Source organism: Panthera leo, chromosome A1, assembly GCF_018350215.1.
Source record: "Panthera leo isolate Ple1 chromosome A1, P.leo_Ple1_pat1.1, whole genome shotgun sequence".
NCBI classification, from domain to species: Eukaryota; Metazoa; Chordata; class Mammalia; order Carnivora; family Felidae; genus Panthera; species Panthera leo.
Window position 1 is genome coordinate 18,963,639 of NC_056679.1, and position 24,068 is coordinate 18,987,706.

Here is a 24,068-nt window from a genome sequence, read left to right on the forward strand (position 1 = left end):
TTGATAGTGCTGCTATAAACATTAGGGTACATGTGTCTTCCTTGTTTTTTTTTAAATTTAAATCCTAGTTAACATATAGTATAATAATGATTTCAAGAGTAGAATTTAGTGATTCATCACTTACACATTCCAACATTGCTCATTCCAACAAGTGCCCTCCTTAATGCTCATCATCCATTTAGCCCATCCCCCACCCAACACCCCAAACATGTCCATTTGTGTACATTTTCTTGACTCCTGAATCTTCTCCTTGCTCCAAAATGGGTTTATCTCCTCTCTTGTTCTACTTTATTTTTTTAAGCTTATTTATTTATTTTGATAAAGAGAGCACGAGAGAGCATGAACAGGGGAGGAGAAGAGAGAAAGAGAGAAAGACAGAGAATCCCAAGCAGACTCCATGCTGTCAGTGCAGAGCCCAACACGGGGCTTAATCCCAGGAACCATGAGATCATGATCTGAGCAGAAATCAAGAGTCAGATGCTTAACTGACTGAGCCACCCAGGTGCCCCTTTGTTCCGCTTCCGTTAGAGTCTCATACATGGGGCATTTTGACAATTTCCTAGGGGTTTGGGTGGCCACTAGCTAAGGCTGACAAACAGGAGAGGAATAAGATGCATCCCCTCATGACCTGTTTCTCTTTTATCCAACTCTGTCTAAACTGGAGACAAAGTCACTTTCGTATGCCACAGTAATTTGGAAATGGTGTCAAAGACTCTCAGTGTCTTCTGGAAAATAGTATGGAGGTTCCTCAAGAAAATAAAAATAGAACTACCCTACAACCCAGTAGTTGTACTACTAGGTATTTATCCAAAGGATACAAACATGCTGATTCGTAGGGGCACATGTACCCTAATGTTTATAGCAGCACTATCAACAATAGCTAAATCATGGAAAGAGCCCAAATGTCCACTGATTGATGAATGGATAAAGAAGATGTGGTGTGTGTGTGTGTATATATATATATATATATATATATATATATATATATATATATATATATATATATATATAATATTACTCAGTGACCAAAAAGAATGAAATCTTGCCATTTGCAACAACGTGGATGGAACTAGGGTGTATTATGCTCATTGAAATAAGTCAGAGAAAGACACGTATTATATGATTTCACTCATGTGGAATTTAAGAAACAAAATGGATAAACACAGGGGAAGGGAAGCAAAAATGAGATAAAAACAGAGAGAGAGACACAAACCACTAAAGACTTAAATGCAGAGAACAAACTGAGGGTTGCTGGTGGGGTGTTGGGTGGGGGATGGGCTAAATGGATGATGAGCATTAAGGAGGGCACTTGTTGGAATGAGCACCGGATGTTATGTGTAAGTGATGAATCACTAAATTCTACTCTTGAAATCATTATTATACTATATGTTAACTAGGATTTAAATTTAAAAAAAAAACAAGGAAGACACAGAAGGAAAAAAAAAAGACACTGTAATGTCTTGAATGCTCCTGAAAATGAACCTCCAAATCTCAGTCTCTCTCCTTCCCACCATCTCCATATGTGTCTTTATACATGTATAGTTCTGTTTACATCTCTATTTATATCTCACATTTCCTTGATGATTTCACCAGAAGTTACTGTTGTCAGTTCACTCAAGGGTTTGAGTGAATGAACTGAACTGTTTTTATGCTAAGGGATAAAAACGGGACAGAGTCAGACACTACATGATATTCTACATTAAATATTTCAAGTCAGTTAGTTAAAATTACTCTCCAAATTACAAGATAGTTAACTCTTTTAATTTACATATAAATCAGTTATTTGAAACCTGGTATGTCGTTTCCCCCTAGAAATGAGGCTTTTTGTCTTTGTAATGAATACCTTGCACCTGTCAAAAAATTAATGACTCAAGATTTAGGTACGGTTCTTTACTACTGAATCTGATTCAATGTGTAACATTCTTTTTGGGTGGGATTTATTTATTTACCTCAGCGTAGGAATACACCTCTCTTGACCAATCTAATTTCCTCATTTGCAAGTCTTTCCAACCCATCTGTGCTTTTTAGGAATCATGGATGTCTTTCCTGCCCCTCAGCTAATATCAGATCACTACAGGTCTGAGTCAATGGCTCTATCCAATATGATGGTAGGTCTGGGCTTGGGGCACCCCCAGCTGCAAATGGTGGCAAACATACACAGATCCAAGTCTATAGGCTCAATTATTTTCTGCTGAGGCACATTCTGCATCCTGTCCCCCCATATGTTTGCTGTTTATAATTTACTAGTATTCCCTTTCCTACCCTAGTACAGACTCAGACACAGGCAATCTGAAAATTTTTCCTATCAGTTTGGCTGCTCATAACCGAGGGTGAAGACTGGGGGTGAGAGAACTCCTTCTATGACCCGTTCATCTTTCTTCTACCTTGATTCAAAAACACTTGATTCTATATTACATATAGAAGCTTACCATGAGAAGACTTTACAAACAATATCAAGAGAACTGTGTATCCCCACAGGGAGTGAACATCCCAAAGCCCATCCCAAATCCCAATATGTGTGCGTACAGACACATATTTATGTATGTATTCATCATAGCTCACTTTGCACTGGAGAGTCCTTTGGAGGATACTGCTGTCCATTCACTCATGGCAGTTCTAAAGGATTAAAAGTAGACATAGTTAGACACCACATGACTTCTAGACTTACTGATTTAGTTCAAATTGGTTACAATTACTCTTGAACTTATAAACTAGTTGATACTTAGAAAATTTGCCTGCAAATTAGTTATTTGAAACCCAATATCTCATTTTTCCCAGAAATGAAGCTTTATATGTTTATAATATGTATTTTAGACCTAGCAAAAACATGAGTGATTCAAGAGTTAAGTACAGATCTTTTCTACTGATGCTGGCTCAGTGTGTACCAGCCTTTCATGGTGGAAATTATTTCAATTCAACCTCAATTTGCAGGTATACAGCCTTCTTCCCTCCCAAATGTTCTGCTTCTCAAGTCCCTCCTTCATCTCCTTTTACCACTCTTGCCTTCTCTGCCCTCAGATAGTGTCAAGTAACTGCAGGCCTGAGGCAGGGGCTCCCTCCATGTGACTGTAGGTTTGGATCTGGGACAGCAGCCTCATATGGTGGCAGAGCTCTTGGAGGGTGAATGATCCAGGTTCAATTAGCACCTTTCTTTCTGCTGAGGGCTCCTCTGTCCCCTGGCTACTGGCACCTCCTCTTTGGTCTTAGTAGGATTCTGTTCCCTCTTTATCCAGCCTAGTAAGACTCATACATAGGCACGCTGGAAATTTTCAAAGGTTTTGGCTGCTAGACACTAGGAGGAGGAAGGATTCCTCTTAGGACCTGCTCCTCTTTGATCCAAACAGATCCAAAAAGATAGGAAGTTACCTACAGGTGCTACAGTGAGAAGATTCAGAAACAAAGACACCGTATTGTCATGGATGATCCTGAGAATGCATTTGGAAACCTTATCCCTTTTGCTCATAGTATTTGTTTTTGAACGTGTCTTTGTGTGTCTGTGTGCATATAAATGTATACATACATATGTGCATATAAATATATATTTATCTTTATTCATTTATATCTCACATTTCACTGGTGACTTCCTCATAGCCATCTGATTTCGATTCAGTCAGGGCCATGCTAAAGGATTAAAGAGGTTACATAATCAGACACCATGTGTAATACTAGACTGACTTTCTTTCATTTAAATAACTATAATTGCTCTATACTTATGAACTGGTCAGTCTTTAAAAATTCATGTATTTACCACCTCACTGAACCTGGCAGGTCATTTTTTTTAGTAGAAATGAGGCTTCGGGTGCCCCTGGGTGACTCAGCTGGTGGAGCGTCTGACTTTGGCTCAGATCATGATCTCATGATTCCGTGAGTTCAAGCCCAGCAATGGGCCCTGTGCTGACAGCTCAGAGCGTGAAGCCTGCTTTGGATTCTGTGTCTCCCCCTCTCTCTCTGCCCCTCCCCTGCTCATCTCTATCTGTCTCTCAAAAATAAACATTAAAAAGATTTTAAAAAAGAAAGAAAGAAATGAGGCTTTATATGAGATGTTAATGACTACCTTAGGCCTATAAATAATGCATCAATCTGTAAGTTCTTTACTGTCACTCTAAACGGATTGTGTAACAGCCTTTTGTAGTAGAATTGATTTCAAATTCAACTTCAGTTTGGAGGCAGCCATCCCTCTTATCCATTTAAATTCCTGGTTCTGAGGCCCTTCCCTCTTCTCCTGACTTTCATCTAAGGGTTTGGCTGCTAGAAAGGGAAACAAATCCACTCAGGGTAAGAAGTACCCCTCTTATGTCTTCCCCTTTTATTCAACTGAATCTAAAAAAAAAAAAAAAAAAAGATAGAAAATTACCTACATATACTACAGTGAGAGAACTTAGAAGCCATATTGAAGACACTCCAGGGAGGAGTTAAGATGGGGAATGATTAAGGAGACCCCAAGCTTGTCTAGTCCCTTGAACACAGCTACATATTTATCAAATCATTCTGAAACCAAAGAAATCAAACGGAGGTTTGAGAGAACAAAAATCGCGAGACTACAAGTGGAAAAGTGACCACCCTTTAGGAGGTAGGAGTCGTGGAGAATTTAATGGGGCAGCTGTTGTTCTGGGTACAGCTTGGGGAGGGATCCTGCTTGGAGAGGCTACTGCAAAGTAGTATAAGTAGCGGAACACAAAATCTCAACTTTTAGCAGTCTGCTACCATGGAGGAAGTGCCCGGCTTAAAGGTGCTCAAGTGGTGAAGTGGAGCAGAATCCCAGGAGTGACAGTGCGGTCTGAGAATCCCTTGGGGCACAAGAAAGACACACGCCATGCCAACATACTGTGCTGTTTCCAGGCATAAGAGAGGGGACTCGCTCTGGCAGAGGGCAGCAAACAGGAGTGCTAGCTGTCTGCTCTGACATGAGCTCTGAACAGCAGTATGTTCATGCCACTGCTTTTTTGGCACAGGCTGGCAAAAACCTGGCGAGACCCTCCCCCAGAGGAACACTGTGGGTCTGCCCCCACAGGGATCCCTAAAATTTGGGAGTTTTAAACTCAGTTGTAAGCCTGAATAAAAAAGCTTGGACATAGGCAGGGTGAATGCAGGGTTCTGATGAAAACCGGGGACACAAGAAGGGTGATTAATTGCTCTTCTGTGAGGTTTCCCTGAAGAGTAAGTGGCGCAAGCATTTAGCTCCAGGGCTATAGAGCAGGGAGCTGCCATTTTCAATCCACTCTTCAGAGCCAAAAGGCTTCAGGGAGCAAAACAGCACCACCTAGTGGAGGTCAGAGCCACTTACACCAAGCCCCTCCCCCTGGCACCCTAGAGGCGAATTTCCGCTCAAACAAGTCAGCCTGAGAATTAGTGCAGCAGGCTCCTCCTCCAGAAGACCAGCACCAACAACTCACTTGCACCAAGTCTACTGGGCAAACAGATCTAGGAAACATAGGATCTAAATTCCATTTTACTTTTATTCTTTATGTTTTTATTATTACTTTTTTCATTCATTTTCTTATTTTTTTTCAATTCATCTTAAAATTTTTACTTTTTTTGGGGTGCCTGGGTGGCTCAGTAGGTTGAGCCTCCGACTTCAGCTCAGGTCACGATCTCTCAGCTTGTGAGTTCTAGCCCCACGTCAGGCTCTGTGCTGACAGCTCAGAGCCTGGAGCCCGCTTCGGATTCTGTGTCTCCCTCTCTCTCTGTCCCTAACCCGCTCACATTCTGTCTCTGTCTCTCTCAAAAATAAATAAACATTAAAAAAAGAAAATTAAAAAAAAATTTACTGTTTTTTTTACATTTTTATGTATACATTTTTATATATACATATTCTCTTACTTTTTATTTGATCGTTTGTTTTCATTTCATTTCATTTCATTATATTATGTTTTAATTTGGGTCTAGACTCCTAACAAGCCACCCAAAGCACACCCAGGATCTAGGGTGGTTGTTGTTTTTAATTTGTTTTCTTTGTTTGTTTGTTTTCTTTATTTTTTCTTTTCTTTTATGGACAAAATGACAAGATGGAGAAACTCACCCCAAAAGAAGGAACAGGCAGTAGAACTCATGGTCAGAGATTTAATCAAAGCAGATATTAAGTAAGATGTCTCAACTAGAACTTAAAACCACAATTAAAAGGATACCAGCTGGGGTTGAAGAAAGCATAGAAGACAGCAGAGAATTCCTAAACTAAAATCTTGTCAGCCCCAAATTAAAAATGCTGTAACCAAGGTGCAATTTCAAATGGATGCCATGATAACGAGGCTGGATAGAGCAGAGCAGCGAATCAGTGATATAGGAGATAAAATTATGGAAAATAATGAAGCTGAAAAGTAGAGGGAAACAAAGACAAAAGATCATAATAGAAGACTTAGAGAACTCAGTGACTTATTAAAGAGGAATAACATTTGTATCATAGGAATCTCAGAGATGAAGAAAGAGAAAAGGGGGCAGAAGGTTTATGTGAGCAAATTATAACTGAAAACTTCCCTAATATGGAGGACATACATCTAAATCCAAGAAGCACAGAGAATCCCCATTAAATTCAGCAAAAGCCAACCATCGCCAAGGAATACCATAGTCAAATTCACAAAATACACAGACAAGGAAGGAATTATGAAAGCAGCAAAGGAAGAAAAGTCCTTAACCTACAAGGGAAGACAAATCAGGTTTGCAGCATATCTGCCCACAGAAACTTGGCAGGTCAGAAAAGAGTGGCAGGATACATTAAACATGCTAAATGGGAAAAATATGCAGCCAAGAATACTTTATCCAGCAAGGCTGTCATTCAGAATAAAAGGAGAGATAAAGAGTTTCCCAAACAAACAAAATCTAAAGGAGTTCATGACCCCCAATCCAGCCCTACAAGAAATTTGAATGGGAACTCTTTGAGTGGAGAAAAACAAAACAAAACACCAAAAGCAACAAAGACTAAAAATGCCCAGAGACACCAACTCCACAGGCAACACAATGGCACTAAATTCATATCTTTCAATAATCACTCTGAATGTAAATGGACTAAATGCTCCAATTAAAAGACATAGAGTATCAGAATGGATTAAAAAAAAAACAAAACCAGATACATCTCTATGCTGCCTACAAGACACCCATTTTAGATCTAAAGGCACCTTTAGGTCTAAAAGTGCCTTTTAAAAGTGAAAGTGAGGGGATAGAGAACCATAGATCAGGCTAATTGAGGTCAAAAGAAAGCTGGAGTAGCCCTACTTATATCAGACAAACTATATTTGAAACCAAAGGCTAACATGAAATGAAGAATAGGTCTACCCTAATCATAATTAAGGGGTCTATCCATCAGGAAGATCTAACAATTATAAATATTTATGTCCCTAACTTGAAAGAACCCAAATATATAAATCAATTAATAACAAACATAAACTCATCGATAATAATACAATATTATTAGGGGACTTTAACACCCCACTTACAACAATGGACAGGTCATCTAAGCAGAAAATCAACAAGGAAACCACATCTTTGAATGACACACTGGAACAGATCGACTTAACAGATATATTCAGAATATTTCAACTTAAAGCAGGAGAATACACATTCTTTTCAAGAAAACATGGAACATTCTCCAGAATATATCATGTATTGGGTCACAAATCAGCTCTCAAAAAGTACAAAAAGATCAAGCCCATACCACACATTTTCAGACCACAGTGGTACAGAATTTGAAATCAACCACAAGAAAAAATATGGAAACAACATGAGTACTTGGAGATTAAAGAACATCCTATTAAAAAATGAATGGGCTAACTAAGAAATTAAAGAGGAAATTAAAAAGTACATGGAAGCCAATGAAAATGAAAATACGACAGTCCAAAATCTTTGTGGTGCAGGAAAGGCAGTCAGAAGAGGGAAGTATATAGCAATCTAGGCCTTCCTAAAGAAGAAATGAATGTCTCAAATACACAACCTAACATTACACCTAAAAGGGCTGGAAAAACAAAAGCAAATAAAGCCCTAAATCAGCACAAGAAAGGAAATAATGAAGATTAGAGCAGAACTCAATGATATCGGAAAAAAACAAAAAATGTAGACCAGAACAGTGAAACTAGGAGCTGGTTCTTTTAAAGAATTAACAAAATTGGTAAACCCCTAGCCAGATGTCTCAAGAATAAAAAAGAAAAAAACAAAATAGATAAAAAATAAGAATTAAAGAGGAGAGATCACAACTAACACCACAGAAATACAAACAACTATAAGAGAATATTATGAGCAAGATATGCCAACAAATTGGGCAATGAGCAAGAAATGGATAAATTCCTAGAAACATATAAACTATCAAAACTGAAATAGGAAGAAATAGAAAACTTGAATAGATCCGTAAGTAGTAAAGAAATTGAATCAGTAATCAAAAATCTCCGAACAAACAGGGTCAGATAGCTTCCCAGGAGAATTTTACCAAACATTAAAGAAGAATTAATACCTAATCTTCTCAAACTATTAAAAAAAATAGAAATAGAAGGAAAACTTCCAAGCTTATTCTATGAGGCCAGCATTACCTTGATTCCAAAACTAGACAAAGACTCCACTAAAAAGGAGAATCACGGACCAATATCCCTGATGAACACTGATGCAAAAATTCTCAACAAGATACTAACAAGATACTGGCACAAAAACAATCAATGGAATAGAATAGAGAACCCAGAAATGGACCCTCAAATGTCTGGCCAACTAATCTCAAAGCAGGAAAGAATATCCAATGGAAAAAAGATGGTCTCTTCAACAAATAGTTGAAGAATGGGAAAACTGGACAGCAACAGGCAGAAGAATGAAAACGGACCACTTTCTTACACCACACAAAAATAAACTCAAAATGGATGAAATACCTAAAGGTAAGACCATAAAAAATCCTAGAAGAGATAGCAGGCAGCAACCTCTTTGACCTCAGTGGCAGCAATTTCTTAGACATGTCTCCCGAGGCAATGGAAACAAAAGCAAAATGAACTATTAGAACCTCATCCAGATGAAAAGCTTCTGCACAATGGAAGGAAACAATTAACAAACTATAAGGCAATTGATGGAATAGGAGAAGATTTTTGTAAATCTTCTGATAAAGTGTTAGTATTCACAATCTATAAAGAATATATCAAACTCAACATGAAAAAAAACAAATAACCCAGTTCACACATAGGCATAAGACATGAGCAGACTCTTTTCCAAAGAAGACATCCAGATGGCTAACAGACACATGATGCTCAACATCACTCATCATCAGGGAAATACAAATCAAAACCACAGTGAGGTACCACCTTGCACCTGTCAGAATGCCTAAAATTAGTGACTCAGGAAACAACAAATATGGGCAAGGATGCAGAGAAAGGGGAAGACTTTTGGACTCCCGGTGGGAATGTAAACTGGTGCAGCCACTCTGGAAAACAGTATGGATGTTCCCCAAAAAATTAAAAATAGACTACCCTACAACCCAACAATTGTACTACTCAATATTTATTCAAGGATACAAAAATGCTCATTTGAAGGGGCACATGCACCCCAATGTTTATAGCAGCACTATCAACAATAGCCAAAGTCACTCTCAACAATAGCCAAATTATGGAAAGAGCCTAAATGTCCATCAACTGATGAATGGATAAAGAAATTGTGGTTTATATACACAATGGAATACTACGTGGCAATGAGAAAAAATGAAATATGGCCTTTTGTAGCAACATGGATGGAACTGGAGAGTGTGATGCTAAGTGAAATAAGCCATACAGAGAAAGACAGATACCATATGGTTTCACTCTTATGTGGATCCTGAGAAACATAACAGAAACCCATGGGGGAGGGGAAGGAAAAAAAAAAAAAAAAAAAAAGAGGTTAGAGTGGGAGAGAGCCAAAGCATAAGAGACTGTTAAAAACTGAGAACAAACTGAGGGTTGATGGGGGGTGGGAGGGAGGGCAGGGTGGGTGATGGGTATTGAGGAGGGCACCTTTTGGGATGAGCACTGGGTGTTGTATGGAAACCAATTTGACAGTAAATTTCATATATTAAAAAATAAAAAAAAAATTAAAAAAAAAATAAAATAAATATTAGCTTTAAAAAAAAAAAAACAAAACAAAACAATAGCCAAAGTATGGAAAGAGCCCAAATGTCCATCAACTGATGAATGGCTAAAGAAGATACGGTATATATATATATATACACACACACACACACACACACACACACACACACACACACACACACACACTGGAATATTACCTAGTCACCAAAAAGAATGAAAGCTTCCATTTGCAATGACGTGGATGGAACTAGAGTGCACTATGCTAAGCGAAAGAAGTCAGTCAGTGAAAGACAAAAATCATATGATTTTACTCATATGTGGAATTTAAGAAACAAAACAGATGAACATAGGGGAAGGAGAGGCAAAATAAAATAAGATAAAAACAGAGAGGCAAACCTTAAGAGACAACTAAATATAGAGAAAAAAACAGGGTTTCTGGAGTGGAGCTGGTGGGGGGATGGATTAAATGGGTGACAGGCATTAAGGAGGACATTTGTTGGGATGAGTGCAAAGTGTTATATGTAAGGGATGAAGCACTAAATTCTACCCCTAAAACAAACACTACACTATATATTAACTAACTTGAATTTAAAGAAATAAAAAAGACACCCCGTGGATGCACCTGTAATTTTAAAAATCTCATATCTCTCTTTGTTGTTTTATGTGTGTATGTGTTGAGATTATACATACAATTTTAAATTTATGCATTCATATCTCACATTTCATTGGTGGATTCCTCATAGTTTTCTAATATCAATTCATTCTGGGCATGGCTAAAGAATCAAAAAGGTACATAGTCAGACACAATGTGTAATTCTAGATTTCCTTTTTCCCACTCAAATAGCTACAATTATTCTACAATATGAGTTGGTTGAGTTTTAACAGTCCAAGTGCAAATCAATAATCTGGAACTTGGTGTGTCATTTCATATTAGAAATGAGGGTTTATATGGTGGTAATGATTATCTTAGGCCCATGAATAGTGAACACATCAAGACTTAGGTAAAGTGTTCTTAGTCATTACCCTAACCCAATATGTAACTACCTTTGGTGGTAGAATTTATTTCAATTTGACCTCAGTTTATAGGTTTATAAGTACATATCCCTTTGACTCCAACTAATGGCATGATTGGCAATTTCCTCCATCCCCTGCTTACTCTTCATGCTTCATGGCTGTCTTTCCAGACCCTCAGACAGGTTAAGTAACTAAAGACCTGAGGGAGAGGCTCCCTCCAATATGGTGGTGGGTTTGGGGCACTAGTCTCACATGGCAGCAGAGTTCTGGAGTATGCAGGACAGACCCAGTTTCAATTAGCTCCTTTCTTCCTGCTGAGGGCTTCTCTGTCCACTGGCTACTGCTACCTCCTACTTTGTCTTAAGTAGGATTCTGTTCCTTCTTCACCCAATCTAGTAAGACTCATACATGGACATCCTGGAAATCTCCAAAAGGTTTTGGCAGCTAGTTACTAGGAGGAGAAAGGATTCTTCTTATGACCTGCTCCTCTTTGATCCAAATAGATCCAAAAAAGGCAGGAAGTTACCTACAGGTGCTACAGCGAGAAGATTCAGAAACGTTCAAAGACACTGTATTGTCATGGATGATCCTGAGAATGCATTTGGAAACCTCATCCCTTTCATTCATTGTATTTATGTTTGCATACATGTCTTTGTGCATCTGTGTTGATATAAGTATATTCATACATAGGTGCATATACATATATATATAAATCTATATTTATCTTTGCTCATTTATATCTCACATTTTACTGGCGACTTCCTCATAACTGTCTGATTTCCATCCAGTCGGGGTTATGCTAAAAGATTAAAGAGGTACATAGTCAGACACCATGTGTAATAAATACTAGACTGACTTTTTTCCATTTAAAAAGCTACAACTGCTCTATACTCAAGAACTGGTCACTCCTTAAAAATTCATGTATGTATCACCTAATTGAACCTGGTAGGTCATTTTTGATAAGAAATGAGGCTTTATTTAAGAGTCTCTTATGGTTTGCCTCCCTCTCTGTTTGAAACTATTTTTCCCCTTCCCTTCCCCCATGACCTTCTGTTAAGTTTCTTAAGTTCCACATATGAGTGAAAACATATGATATCTGTCTTTCTCTGACTGGCTTATTTCACTTAGTGTAATACCCTCCAGTTTTATCCACGTTGTTGCAGATGGCAGGATTTCATTCTTTCTCATTGCTAAGTAGTATCCCATTGTATATATAAACCACATCTTCTTTATCAATTCTGGAGAGAAGAGGGGGAAATGGGTGATGTGCATTGAGGAGGACACTTGTTGGGATGAGCACTGAGTGTTATATGTAAGCAATAAATCATGGGAATCTACCCCCAAAACTAAGAGCACACTGGGTACACTGTAGGTTAGCTAACTTAACAATAAATTATATTAATAATAATAAAATAAAATTAAATGAGAACAGCCCCCCCCCAGAAAGAAATGAGGCTTTATATGGGATGCTAATAACTACCTTAAGCCTATGAAAATTTATGCATCAATCTATAAGAAGTTCTTTGCTATCACTCTAAACCCAGTGTGTAACAGCCTTTTGTAGTAGAATTTATTTCAAACTCAACTTCAGTTTGGAGGAAACCATTCCTCTTATCCATTTAAATTCCTGATTCTGAGGCCCTTCCCTCTTCTCCTGACTTTCATCTAAGGGTTTGGCTCCTGCTAAGAGAAACAAATCCATTCAGAGGAAGAAGCATTCCTCTTAGGCCCTCCTCTTTTAGATTTAACTAAATTTAAAAGAAGTTACCTACATATACTACAGTGAGAGAACTTAGGAGCAGTATTGAAGATACTCTATTGCTGTGGATACTCCCGAGAATGTTTTTTACAAATATTAATCTCTCTATTGTTTTATGTATTTGTTGAGATTATACATACAATTTTAAATTTATGCATTCATATCTCACATTTCATTGGTGGATTCCTCATAGTTTTCTAATATCAATTCATTCTGGGCATGGCTAAAGAATCAAAAAGGTACATAGTCAGACACAATGTGTAATTCTAGATTTCCTTTTTTCCATTCAAATAGCTACAATTATTCTACAGTATGAGTTGGTTGAGTTTTAACAGTCCAAGTGCAAATCAACAATCTGGAACTTGGTGTGTCATTTCATATTAGAAATGAGGGTTTATATGGTGGTAATGATTATCTTAGGCCCATGAATAGTGAACACATCAAGACTTAGGTAAAGTGTTCTTAGTCATTACCCTAACCCAATATGTAACTACCTTTGGTGGTAGAATTTTTCAATTTGACCTCAGTTTATAGGTTTATAAGTACATATCCCTTTGTCTCCAACTAATGGCATAATTGGCAATTTCCTCCATCCCCTGCTTACTCTTCATGCTTCATGGCTGTCTTTCCAGACCCCCAGATAGGGCTAAGTAACTAAAGACTTGAGGTAGAGGTTTCCCCCCAGTATAACAGTAGGTTTAGGATGGAGTCTCAGCCTAATACAGTAGCAGAACTCTTGAGAGTCATGGACACATCAGTCTATTATCTCCATTGTTTCCTCCTGGCTTCAATGTGCCGCCCCCTGTAGACTCTTCCTTGTTCCAAATACCAATCTCTCCTCTCTTGGCTCACCCTAGTAGAGTTTCATATACAGGCCATCTGGTAATTTCCTAAGGGTTTGGCTGCTACCCACTAAGGCTAACAAACATGCTTAGAGGAAGAAGCATCCCTTTCATGACCTGCTCCTATTTTATTTAAGTGAATCTGAAAATAATAGTTATCTACAATGTTAATGTGAGAAGACTTAGAAAAAGTGTCAGACACTTTGTATTGCTTTGGATATTCCTCAGGGTGAATTTCACAAATTCTATTTCTTTGTGTTATATATCTGTGTGTGTGCAGGTGTATGAGTGTTGTGTGTTCGTGTTGACAGGAGCATGTATATGTTTGTGTGTATATATTATTTACTTATATATATACACATATCTTTATGCCTTTTAAGCTCACATTTCATTGTTGTCTTCCTCATAGGTTTCTGATGTCAATTCATTAGGGTTTGGGCTAAAGGATTGAAAAGGTACATGATCAGATACCACATATAATTCTACACTTTTTTTTTTTGTTCAAATAACTAATTATTCTATTTTTATGAACTGTTTGATCTTTAAACATTCATGTAGATATCAGTAAATTGAACCTGGTATATAATTTTTTATTAGAAATAAGGTGTTAGACTTCTGGGCAAGATGGTGGAAAACAAGGATCCTGAGCTCACCTCATTCCATAGATACACCTAGATAACACCCATATCAGTATAAATAGCCCAAAAATTAACCCAAGACTGACAGAGGAGACTCTTCATTCGTAAATGTAGGGAATAGGCCACATCAAAGAGGGTAAGAAGGTCAGAGAGACAGTCAGGAGCTAAATGGACCCACAGGACTCCTCATGGGAGGGAGGGATGCTGTGGGCACATAGAAGGTAGAGAAGACTTCACACCATGCACCCAGGCATGGGAAACATATACAGGAAAGTCAAATCCAGAACATTAGGCTTTAAAAACCTGGTGGGGGGGGGGGGGGGTGTATCAACCTTACTAGTTCTTAGAATCAGTAGGACTTAACACCTGGAACTTTAAAAATCAGTGGGCTTGGCTCTGGGAGAGCTGGAAGGCAATATGAAATAAGTACCTGCCCTTAAAGAGACAGCACAACCAACAGCTTCCCAAGATAGAGCGCAAACATAGCAGTTTGTAAAACACTTGGGGTATACAGGAAGATTTACTTACTCATCTCAGAGCATGTGCTCAAGGGAGAGGGACCTTTGGGAAACTTCTCCCGGAACAAAAGTGCTGGCAGGTGCCATTTCCCTTCCCCACCTCTCAGCCAAGTTACATGCATACCTACAGGAACCAGTGCAGCACAAACACTCTCCACCTAGCTTGCTAACTGTGCCATGCACCCACATTCTCCTGCTGATGCTCCCCCACCCTCTCAGACTGGACAAGAGTTTTCTAGGAGCGGCTGCAGGTCCCTTCCCACACTGGACCATTGTGGACCCAGTACCCCTCTCCCGCATTCTCCTGCAGACCTACCCTCAGCAGGAGTCCCTCCAAAGCTGTGTCACAAGCAGTATGCAAGCAGCCCTGACACTGACCACCACTACAAAGTGACTCCTGCCCTGGGGAGAGGGAAAGATAACCACACACACCAGTTCAAGTGCACTGGCAGGGCAGGCCCTGCCCACCAACAAAAGCTTCTCGGGGAACAACAAGGCAGAGTGCTCTGCAGTTTGGTGCTACAGCAACTCTGGCAAATGCCTGGTCTGATCCCCTAAAGCCCATGGTGGCCACAGACTGGCCTACTAACAACACAAGTAATATACCCTGCCCACAATAGGCAAATAGAGCCATTGCAAATGACTAGGCTGAAGGCAAACACAGCTCAGTCACAACACTAGGGCACATGTAACACACAGAAGACACCCCTGAAGTGCCAGGTTCTGGTGAACAGGGGACACCACTGCAGCACACGACAGGACCTCTTCTTTCAAGAGCAAGAGATGTAGCTACTTTCTCAACACATAGAAACAGACTCGGAGAGTGAAACAAATGAGGAGAGAGAAGAATATGTCCCAAATGAAAAAAAAAGGACAAAAATCACTGCAATAGAGCTAAATAAAATAGAGATAAGTCACATGCCTAAGAGAATTTAAAGTAATGGTAATAAAGATACTCATTGAACTTGAGAAAAGAGATAGGACTTCAGAGAGACCTTCAAGAAAGAGAAAGAAACCATAAAAAGGAACCAATCGGGGGCATCTGGGTGGCTCAGTTGGTTAAGTGTCTGACTTCAGCTCAGGTCACAATGTCATGGTTTGTGAGTTTGAGCCCCGCATTGGGCTCACTGCTGTCAGCACAGAGCCCACTTGGGATCCTCTGTTCCCTCTCTCTCTGTCCCTCCCATGCTCATTCTCTTTCTCTCAAAATAAATAAATTTTAAAAAAGAACCAATCGGAATGAAAAATTCAATAACTGAAGTTAAAAGTACACTAGAGGGAGGGGCACCTGAGTGGCTCAGTCAGTTAAGCATCTGACCCTTTATTTCAGCTCAGGTCATGATCCCAAGGTCATGGGATTGGGCCCTGCATTAGACGCCACACTGAGCATGGAGTCTGCTTGGGATTCTCTTTCTCTCTCCCTTTCTCCCCCACTCACACACTCACTAAAAAAAAAAAAAAAAAAAAAAAAAAAAAAAAAAAAAAACCACTAGAGGAAATAAGTACTAGAAGAAGAAGAGTGGATCAGCAACCTGGATGAGAGAGTGATACAAAGCAATCAAGCTGAACATGAGAGAGGAAAAACAAACAATAAAAAAAGGAGAATATATTAAGGGAAACAGTGCCATCATCAAGCATAATAACATTTGCATTATAGGAATCCCAAAAGTAGAAGAGAGACAAAAGGGGGCAGAAAATCTATTTGAATAAATAATAGTAGGAAAATTTCCTAACCTGGAGAAGGAAACTAAAATCCAGATCCAGGAGGCAGAGAGAACCCCCAACAAAATCAACCCAAGGAGGTCCACACCAAGACACATAGTAATTAAAATGCCAAAAAGTAGTGATAAGGGAGAATTTATAAAGAAGCAAAAGAAAAATCAAACAGTTATATACGAAAGAAACCCCATAAGGCTATTAACTGATTTTTCAACATAAATTTTGTAGGTTAGAAGGGAATGGCTGATATATTAGTGCTGAAAGAAAAAAACTTGCAAGCAAGAATACTCTATCCATTAAGGCCATCATTCAGAATGGAAGGAGAAATCAAGAGTCTCCCAAACAAAAGGTTAAACAAATTCTACATCACTAAACCAACCCTACAAGAAATTTAAAGGGGACTCTGAGTGAAACAAAAAGAGATCATAAGCAGGAATAAGACAAGTAGGAAGCACAAACACAGTAAAATTAAGTACATCTATAAAAATCAGCCAAGGGATTCACAAAATAAAAGATGAAAAGTATGACACCATATATCTACAATGTGGGGGAAGAGTAAAAATTTAGTGCTTTTAGAATGGGTTCAAATTTAAGCAGCCATCAACTTAATATAGACTGCTATATGTATAAGATGTTATATATAAACCTAATGGAGCCACAAACAAAAACCAGTAATAGATATGCAAAAAATAAAGAGAAAGGAATCCAGGTGTATCACTAAAGAAATCCAACTAACCATGAGAGAAAAAGGAAGAGAAGAAACGAATAGAACAATAAAACCACTATAAAGTAACAAAACGGTAGTTAAGTACATACGTATCAATAATTACTTTGAATGTAAACAGACTAAATGCTCCTGTCAAAAGACATAGGGTGATGGAATGGATAAAAAAAGCAAGACTCATTTATTGGCTGCCTACAAGAGACACATGTCAGAACTAAAGACACATGTAAATTCAAAGTATAGGGATGGAAAGCATTTGTCATACAAATGAAAGTGGAAAGAAAGCTGGGGTGATAATACTTATATTAGACATAATAGATGTTAAAACAAAGACTGAAAAGAGACAAAGAAAGACATTACTATAATCATGAAGGGAACAATTCAACAAGAAGATATAACAATTGTAAATATGTATGCATTCAACATGGGAGTACCCAAATACATAAAGTAATTCATAACAAACATAAATTAATTGATAATAATTCAGTAAAAGTAGGAGACTTCACCACCCCACTTACATCAAAGGACAGATAATCTAAACAGAAAATCAAATAAGGAAACAGTGGCTTTAGTCCAGATGAATCTAAAAGATCTTTCAGAACATTTCATTTCATCCTAAAACAGCAGAATACACATTTTCCCCAATAACACACAGAACAGTCTCCAGAATCAATCACAGGTTAGGCCACAAAACAAGTCTCAACAAAGTAAAAAACACTGAATGCATACTATGCATTTTTGACCACAGCACTATGAAACTAGCACATCAACCACAAGAAGAAAACTGGAAAGAACACAAATACATGGAGGTTAAATAATATGCTACTAAACAATAAACAGGTCAACCAAAATAAAATCAAAAAGGAAATTAAGAGGGGCACCTGGGTGGCTCAGTCAGTTAAGTGACCAACTTCAGCTCAGGTCATGATCCCCAGGTTTGTGGGTTCAAAGACCCACAATGAGTTTTGTGCTGACAGCTCAGAGCCTGAGCATTCTGTATCTCCCTCTTTTTCTGCCCCTTCCCCGCTCACACTCTGTCTCTCCCTCTCTCAAAAATAAATAAAACCTGTAAAAAAGAAAATTAAGTAGCAGGAAGAGATATTAAGAAAACAGTCCCATTTACAACTGCACCAAAAATAATAAAATAAAATACCTGGGAATGAACTTAACCAAGGAGATAGAAGACCTGTACTCTGAAAACTATGAAACACCTGATGAAAGAGACTGAAGATGACAAAACAAACAGAAAAATACTCATGCTCATGGATTGGGAGAATACTGTTAAAATTTCTACCCAAAGCAACCCACAGATCCAGTGCAATCTCCATGAAATTACCAACATTCTTCACAGAAGTAGAAAAAGAACCCTAAAATGTATATGGAATCACAAAAGACCCCTGAGTAGCCAAAGCAATCTTGAAAAAGAATAAAACTAAAGGTATCACAATCCCAGATTTCAAGATATACTACAAAGCTGTAGTAATCAAGAAAGTATGGTACTGGCATAAAGACAGATACATAGGTCAGTAGAACAGAATCAAGAGGGCAGAAATAAGCCCACGATAATACAGTCAAATTAATTTTCAACAAGGAGGCAAGAATATCCAATGAGAAAAGAGACAGTCTTTTTAAGAAATGGTGTTTGGAAAATTTGACAGTTACCTGCAAAAGAATGAAACTGAATAACTTTGTTATTCCATACACAAAAATAAGCTTAAAATAGATTAAAAACCTAAATGTGAGACCTGGAACCATAAAAATCCTAGAAAAGAGCACAGGCAGTAATTTCTGGTATTAGCTGTAGCCCCATCTATTTAGATATTTCCCCGAGGCAAGGAAAACAAAAGAAGTATAAACTATTGGGATCACACCAAAATAAAAAGCTTCTGCACAGTGAAGGAAACAATCAACAAAACTAAAAGACAACCTATTAAATGGGAGAAGATGTTTGCAAGTGACATATCTGATAAAGGGTTAGTATCAAATATGGTCAAGTAACTTCAGGCCTAGGGCAGGGGCTCCATCCAATATGTGAAGAACTTATACATCTCAACACCAAAAACCAAATAATCCAATTAAAATATGGGCAGAAGACATGAACAAACATTTCCCCAAAGAAGATATCCAAATGGCCAACAGACATGTGAAAAGATACTTAACATCATTAATCATTAGGGAAATGCAAATCAAAGCCACAATGAGATATCACCTCACACCTGTCAGAACGGCTAAAACCAAGTATCTATCGATAGTTGAATGAATGAAGAAGGTGTGGTATATATACACAATGGAATATTACTCAGCAATAGAAAATAATGAAATCTCGCCATTTGCAACATGGATGGATCTAGATGGCATAATGCTAAGCAAAACAAGTCAGAGAAAGACAAATACCCTATGATTTCACTCATATGTAAAAATTCAAGAAACAAAACAAACCAACAAAGAAAAATGAGACAAAAAAAATAATCAGACTCCTAAACCAGATTCCTAACTAGGCCAGAGGGGAGGTAGGTGGGGGGTAAAGGGGATTAAGAGTACACTCATCATGAGGAGCACTGAATAATTTACAGAATTGTTGAATCACTATATTGTATACCTGAAACTAATATAACACTATACTGGAATTGAAAAATTGAAAAGAAGAAATGAGACTTTGTATGGTGGTAATTAATATCTTAGGACTGTGAAAATAGTAAGCATCAAGGTTTAAGTAATGGTCTTTACTTTTCCCTAATCCCAATAACTAACAGCCTTTTGTGGTGGCATTTATTTCACTTTAACTTCAGTTTATTAAGTACACATCCCTCTTACTCCATCTAAATGCCTGATTCTCAAGTCCTTCCATCACCTCCTTACTTTCACCCATCATGGTCATCTCTCCTGCTTCTCAGACTGGGTCAAGCCCTACAGGCCTGAGGCAGTGGCTGTATCCACTATAGTAGTGGGATTGAGTTTGAGGGTCACTTCACATAGTGGCAGAGCTCTGGAGGGTATGGGGCAGATTCCAGTCCACTGCCATCATTCTCCTTGCTCCAGATAGGAGTCTCTCCTCACTTGTCACATATTATAAGTTGGATACAGTCCCATCAAAACTGAAATGTTGAAATCCTATCTCCTGGAACTCAGAATGTGACTTTGTTGGAAATAGGGTTGCTGAAGATGTTATTAAGATATAGTCAAACTGGTTTGGGGGGCTCCTAATCCAGTCTGACTGGATAGTCAAAGGAAAAATTTAGACACAGACACACATACTTCACCCATGCAGAGATTAAGGAAGTAACTGGAGCCATGATGCTACATACCACAGAACAGCAAAGATTGACAGCAATCACCAGAAGCTAGGAGAGAGGTATGGACTAGATTCTTTCTCACAGCTCTCAGAAGGAAACAACCCTGCTGACATCCTGATATCAACTTGTAGCCTCTAAGACTGAGACAATAAACTTCTGTTGTTTAAACTATTCCGTTTTATGATATTTTATTACAGCATCCCTGGCAAATGAATACAGCCCAATCTAGTAGAATCTCATATACAGCAATCTGACAGCTTTCCCAAGAGTTTTGGCTGCTGGTAACTCAAGACAGGAGGGCCTGTTCCTCCTCTATCCAATTAGATAAAAAAAATGTTATATACAGAAGTTGATATTGCCAACACTTTAGAAAGAGTGTCCAAGAAACTCTGCACTGAATATCTTGTATTTTTACATATACATATACCGTACACACACACACACACACACACACACACACACACACACACACACCACCTTTTACTGGTGACTTCCTTATCAGTTACTGATGTCAATTCATTCCAATCAGAACTAAAGGATAAAATGTATCTGATCAAACACCATGTGATCCCTTACTTACTTTTTTTTCATTCAAATTAGCTACAATTTATCTACACTTGATAATGTGGTTGAACCCTCAAAAATTCTTATGTAATTTGGTTATCTGGAAAGAAGTATTTCATTTCCCCCCAGAAATGCAGCTTTATATGGTAGAAATGAAATTCTTAAGCTTGTACAAGAATCATTCATGGATGAAGATTTAAAAACATTTCTTTACTACTGAACTGAACCCCAGTGTTTATGTGCCTTTTGTGCTTACATTTATTTCAAATTCAACTATATTTTCATGCTTCATGAAGTTTTTCTTGCTCTTCCAGTATGGGCAAGTAACTTCAGGCCAGGGCAGGGGCTCCATCCAATATGATGGTGAGTTTGGGTTTAGAACAACTAGCCTCACAAGTAGCAGAGCTCTGAAGGGTGATGGAAAGATCTTAGGTCTCTTAGCTCCTTTATTTTCTGCTGAGGGTGCCTCTGCTCCCTGTCCACTGCTTTTGCCTATTTGCTTCCCAGTAGTATTCTCTCCTCCCTTGTTCCACACAAGTAGAATGTCATATACAAACACTGTGATAATTTCCCAACTGTTTTAAAATTTTTTTTATCTTTTTTATTTTTGAGAGACAGAGTGCAAGCAGTGGAGGGGCGGAGAGGGAGAGGGAGACACAGAATCTGAAGGAAGCTCCAGGCTCCGAGCTGTCAACACAGAGCCCGACGAGGGGCTTGAACTCAGGAACCGCAAGTTCGTGACCTGGGCCGAAGTCGGACACTCAACCGATTGAGCCACCTAGGTCCCCCAGTTTCCCAAGTGTTTTGACTGCTAATCCCCAACGCTCACAAACAGACCCATAGTAAATGTTCTCCCTCTTTGATCTGTTCCTTCTTTTTCTATTTAGATCCAAAGCAGAAAAAAAATTACATACAGAAGCTGACAAGCTATCATGAACAAGCCCTAATGCCACTGATGCTTCCAAGTGGTTTTCCCACCCAGATGACAGAAAATCAACTCACCTATCGTTGATATTGTGGCCAGAGGACACTGGAGTGTTGTTATGTCTGCCAAAGGGAAAAAAATACACAAAAAATAAAGTCAGATGACGTGGAAGGAAATCATGCTCTTTCCTGAAAGGAATTTCAGACACGAAAAGTAAATCACACATCACAAATCCCGAAGAGAGGTGACAGAAACTGAAGCAACAGCTTTGAGTTACCACAGTGTAACCTATAAGCCAGCCTCCAGTGTGTGTGTGTGTGTGTGTGTGTGTGTGTGTGTGTACACAGGTACATATTTACTGGAAATAGAAGCAGCAATGATGATTAATATCCTTGCTTCTTTCCCAATTTCTCTGCAATTCTGGAAAGTGCTGAATAAATCTGGGAAGAGAGACAGACAGGCATGAGAGTATATGGATGGGGAGGTGGATCCAGGTAACGGTTGATGAAAGGATACAGATTTAATGGAAAGAAATGCCCAAACAATGAGAATTTCAATGGCAAGGCCAGTCCCTAGTTGCTATTTGGTAGGGCAGAAACAAGAATATGCCTAAATTATGTTCACAAACGTTTCTTGAAAGTGGAGCACATCATCAGAATGACTTTTCTTGCTGTTAATCCTTTAACAACTTTTTTTATTAAGGTGTAATTGACATACATTATATTAGTTTCAAGTGCACAACTAATAATTTGTTATTGTATATATTACAAAATGATCACCATAGTAAGTCTAGTTAACATGTGTCACCTTAGAGAATTTTTTCTTGTGATGAAGACTTTTAAGATTTACTCTCCTAGCAACTTTCAAACATGCAATACAGTATTATTAACTGGAGTCACCATGCTGTATAGAACATCTCTATAACCTGTTTATTTTATAGCTAGAAATTTGTAACTTTGGACCCCCACCACCCAAATAGAAGAAACAATCAGTGAATTCAAATACAGGGCAGTGCAATTCATCTAATCAGAGAGAGAGGAAAAAAAAAAAAAAAGAATGAAGAAGAGTGAAGATAAAACAATGATAAAAAAATCTTAGGGGCACAGCAAAAGCAGTACTAAGAGGGAAAGGAGTAACAATATAAATCTACCTCAAGAAACAAGAGAAGCATATATCCTTACACCTAAAAGAAACTAGGAAAAGATTTTAAAAAGCCCAAGGTGAGTATAAAGTAGGAAATAAAAACTATCAGAGAAGAAATAAATGGCATAGAGACTAAAAAATATATATGTATATGTATATATGTGTATACATGTATATACATTGTGCCTGTGTGTTTATATATCAATAAAACCAAGAGTTGGTTGTTTGTTTGTTTGTTTTTTTATTTTTTTTAACGTTTATTTATTTTTGAGACAGAGAGAGACAGAGCATGAACGGGGGAGGGTCAGAGAGAGGGAGACACAGAATCTGAAACAGGCTCCAGGCTCTGAGCTGTCAGCACAGAGCCCGACGCGGGGCTCGAACTCACGGACCGCGAGATCATGACCTGAGCCAAAGTCGGCCGCTTAACCGACTGAGCCACCCAGGCGCCCCAAGAGTTGGTTCTTTGAAAAGATCAACAAAATTGACAAAACCTCAGCCACCCTCATTAAGATAAAAAAAAGAGAGAGAGAGAGAGAGACTCAGTTAAAATCAAACAAAAGGGGAAAACTGACACCACTGAAAAAAACAGAATTATAAGAAAATACTATGAAAAATCACATGCCAACAAATTGGACCACTCAGAAGAAATGCATAAATTCCCAGAAACATACTATTTTCCAAAACTGAATTGGGAAGAAATAGAAATCTGAACAGGCTATTACTAGTAATGAAATTGAATTGGTAACCAAAAAATTTCCCCCAAATTAAAGTTCAGGCCAACATGAATTCACAGGTGTATTCTATCAAACATTTAAAGAAGAGCAAATACCTATTCTCAAATTATTCCAAAAATAGAAGAGGACAGAAAGCTTCCAAATTCATTCTATGAGACCAGCATCACTCTGATACC

The 24,068-nt window shown here is 38.3% G+C and overlaps 1 protein-coding gene across 9 annotated transcripts in view; it reads right to left on the reverse strand.

The window, feature by feature from the left end:
- The window catches only part of LOC122200466 (phosphatidylinositol 3,4,5-trisphosphate 3-phosphatase TPTE2-like), a 165,449-nt gene that overhangs the window by 108,865 nt on the left and 32,516 nt on the right, over window positions 1-24,068 (reverse strand). For 7 of the 9 annotated variants that reach the window (XR_006193979.1, XM_042906624.1, XM_042906130.1 and 4 more), the window contains 7 exons: window positions 22,090-22,134; window positions 14,017-14,070; window positions 12,959-13,012; window positions 11,776-11,829; window positions 10,736-10,789; window positions 3,568-3,621; window positions 2,563-2,616 (listed from right to left, as the gene is read on the reverse strand). Coding sequence is in view for 8 of the 9 variants with exons in the window: in XM_042906624.1 (XP_042762558.1) it covers window positions 2,563-2,616; window positions 3,568-3,621; window positions 10,736-10,789; window positions 11,776-11,829; window positions 12,959-13,012; window positions 14,017-14,070; window positions 22,090-22,134 (369 nt within the window). In the remaining variant the exon portion in view is untranslated. The remainder of the gene's footprint in view (window positions 1-2,562; window positions 2,617-3,567; window positions 3,622-10,735; window positions 10,790-11,775; window positions 11,830-12,958; window positions 13,013-14,016; window positions 14,071-22,089; window positions 22,135-24,068) is intronic. The other 2 variants (XM_042906550.1, XM_042906476.1) reach the window with 2 other exon arrangements.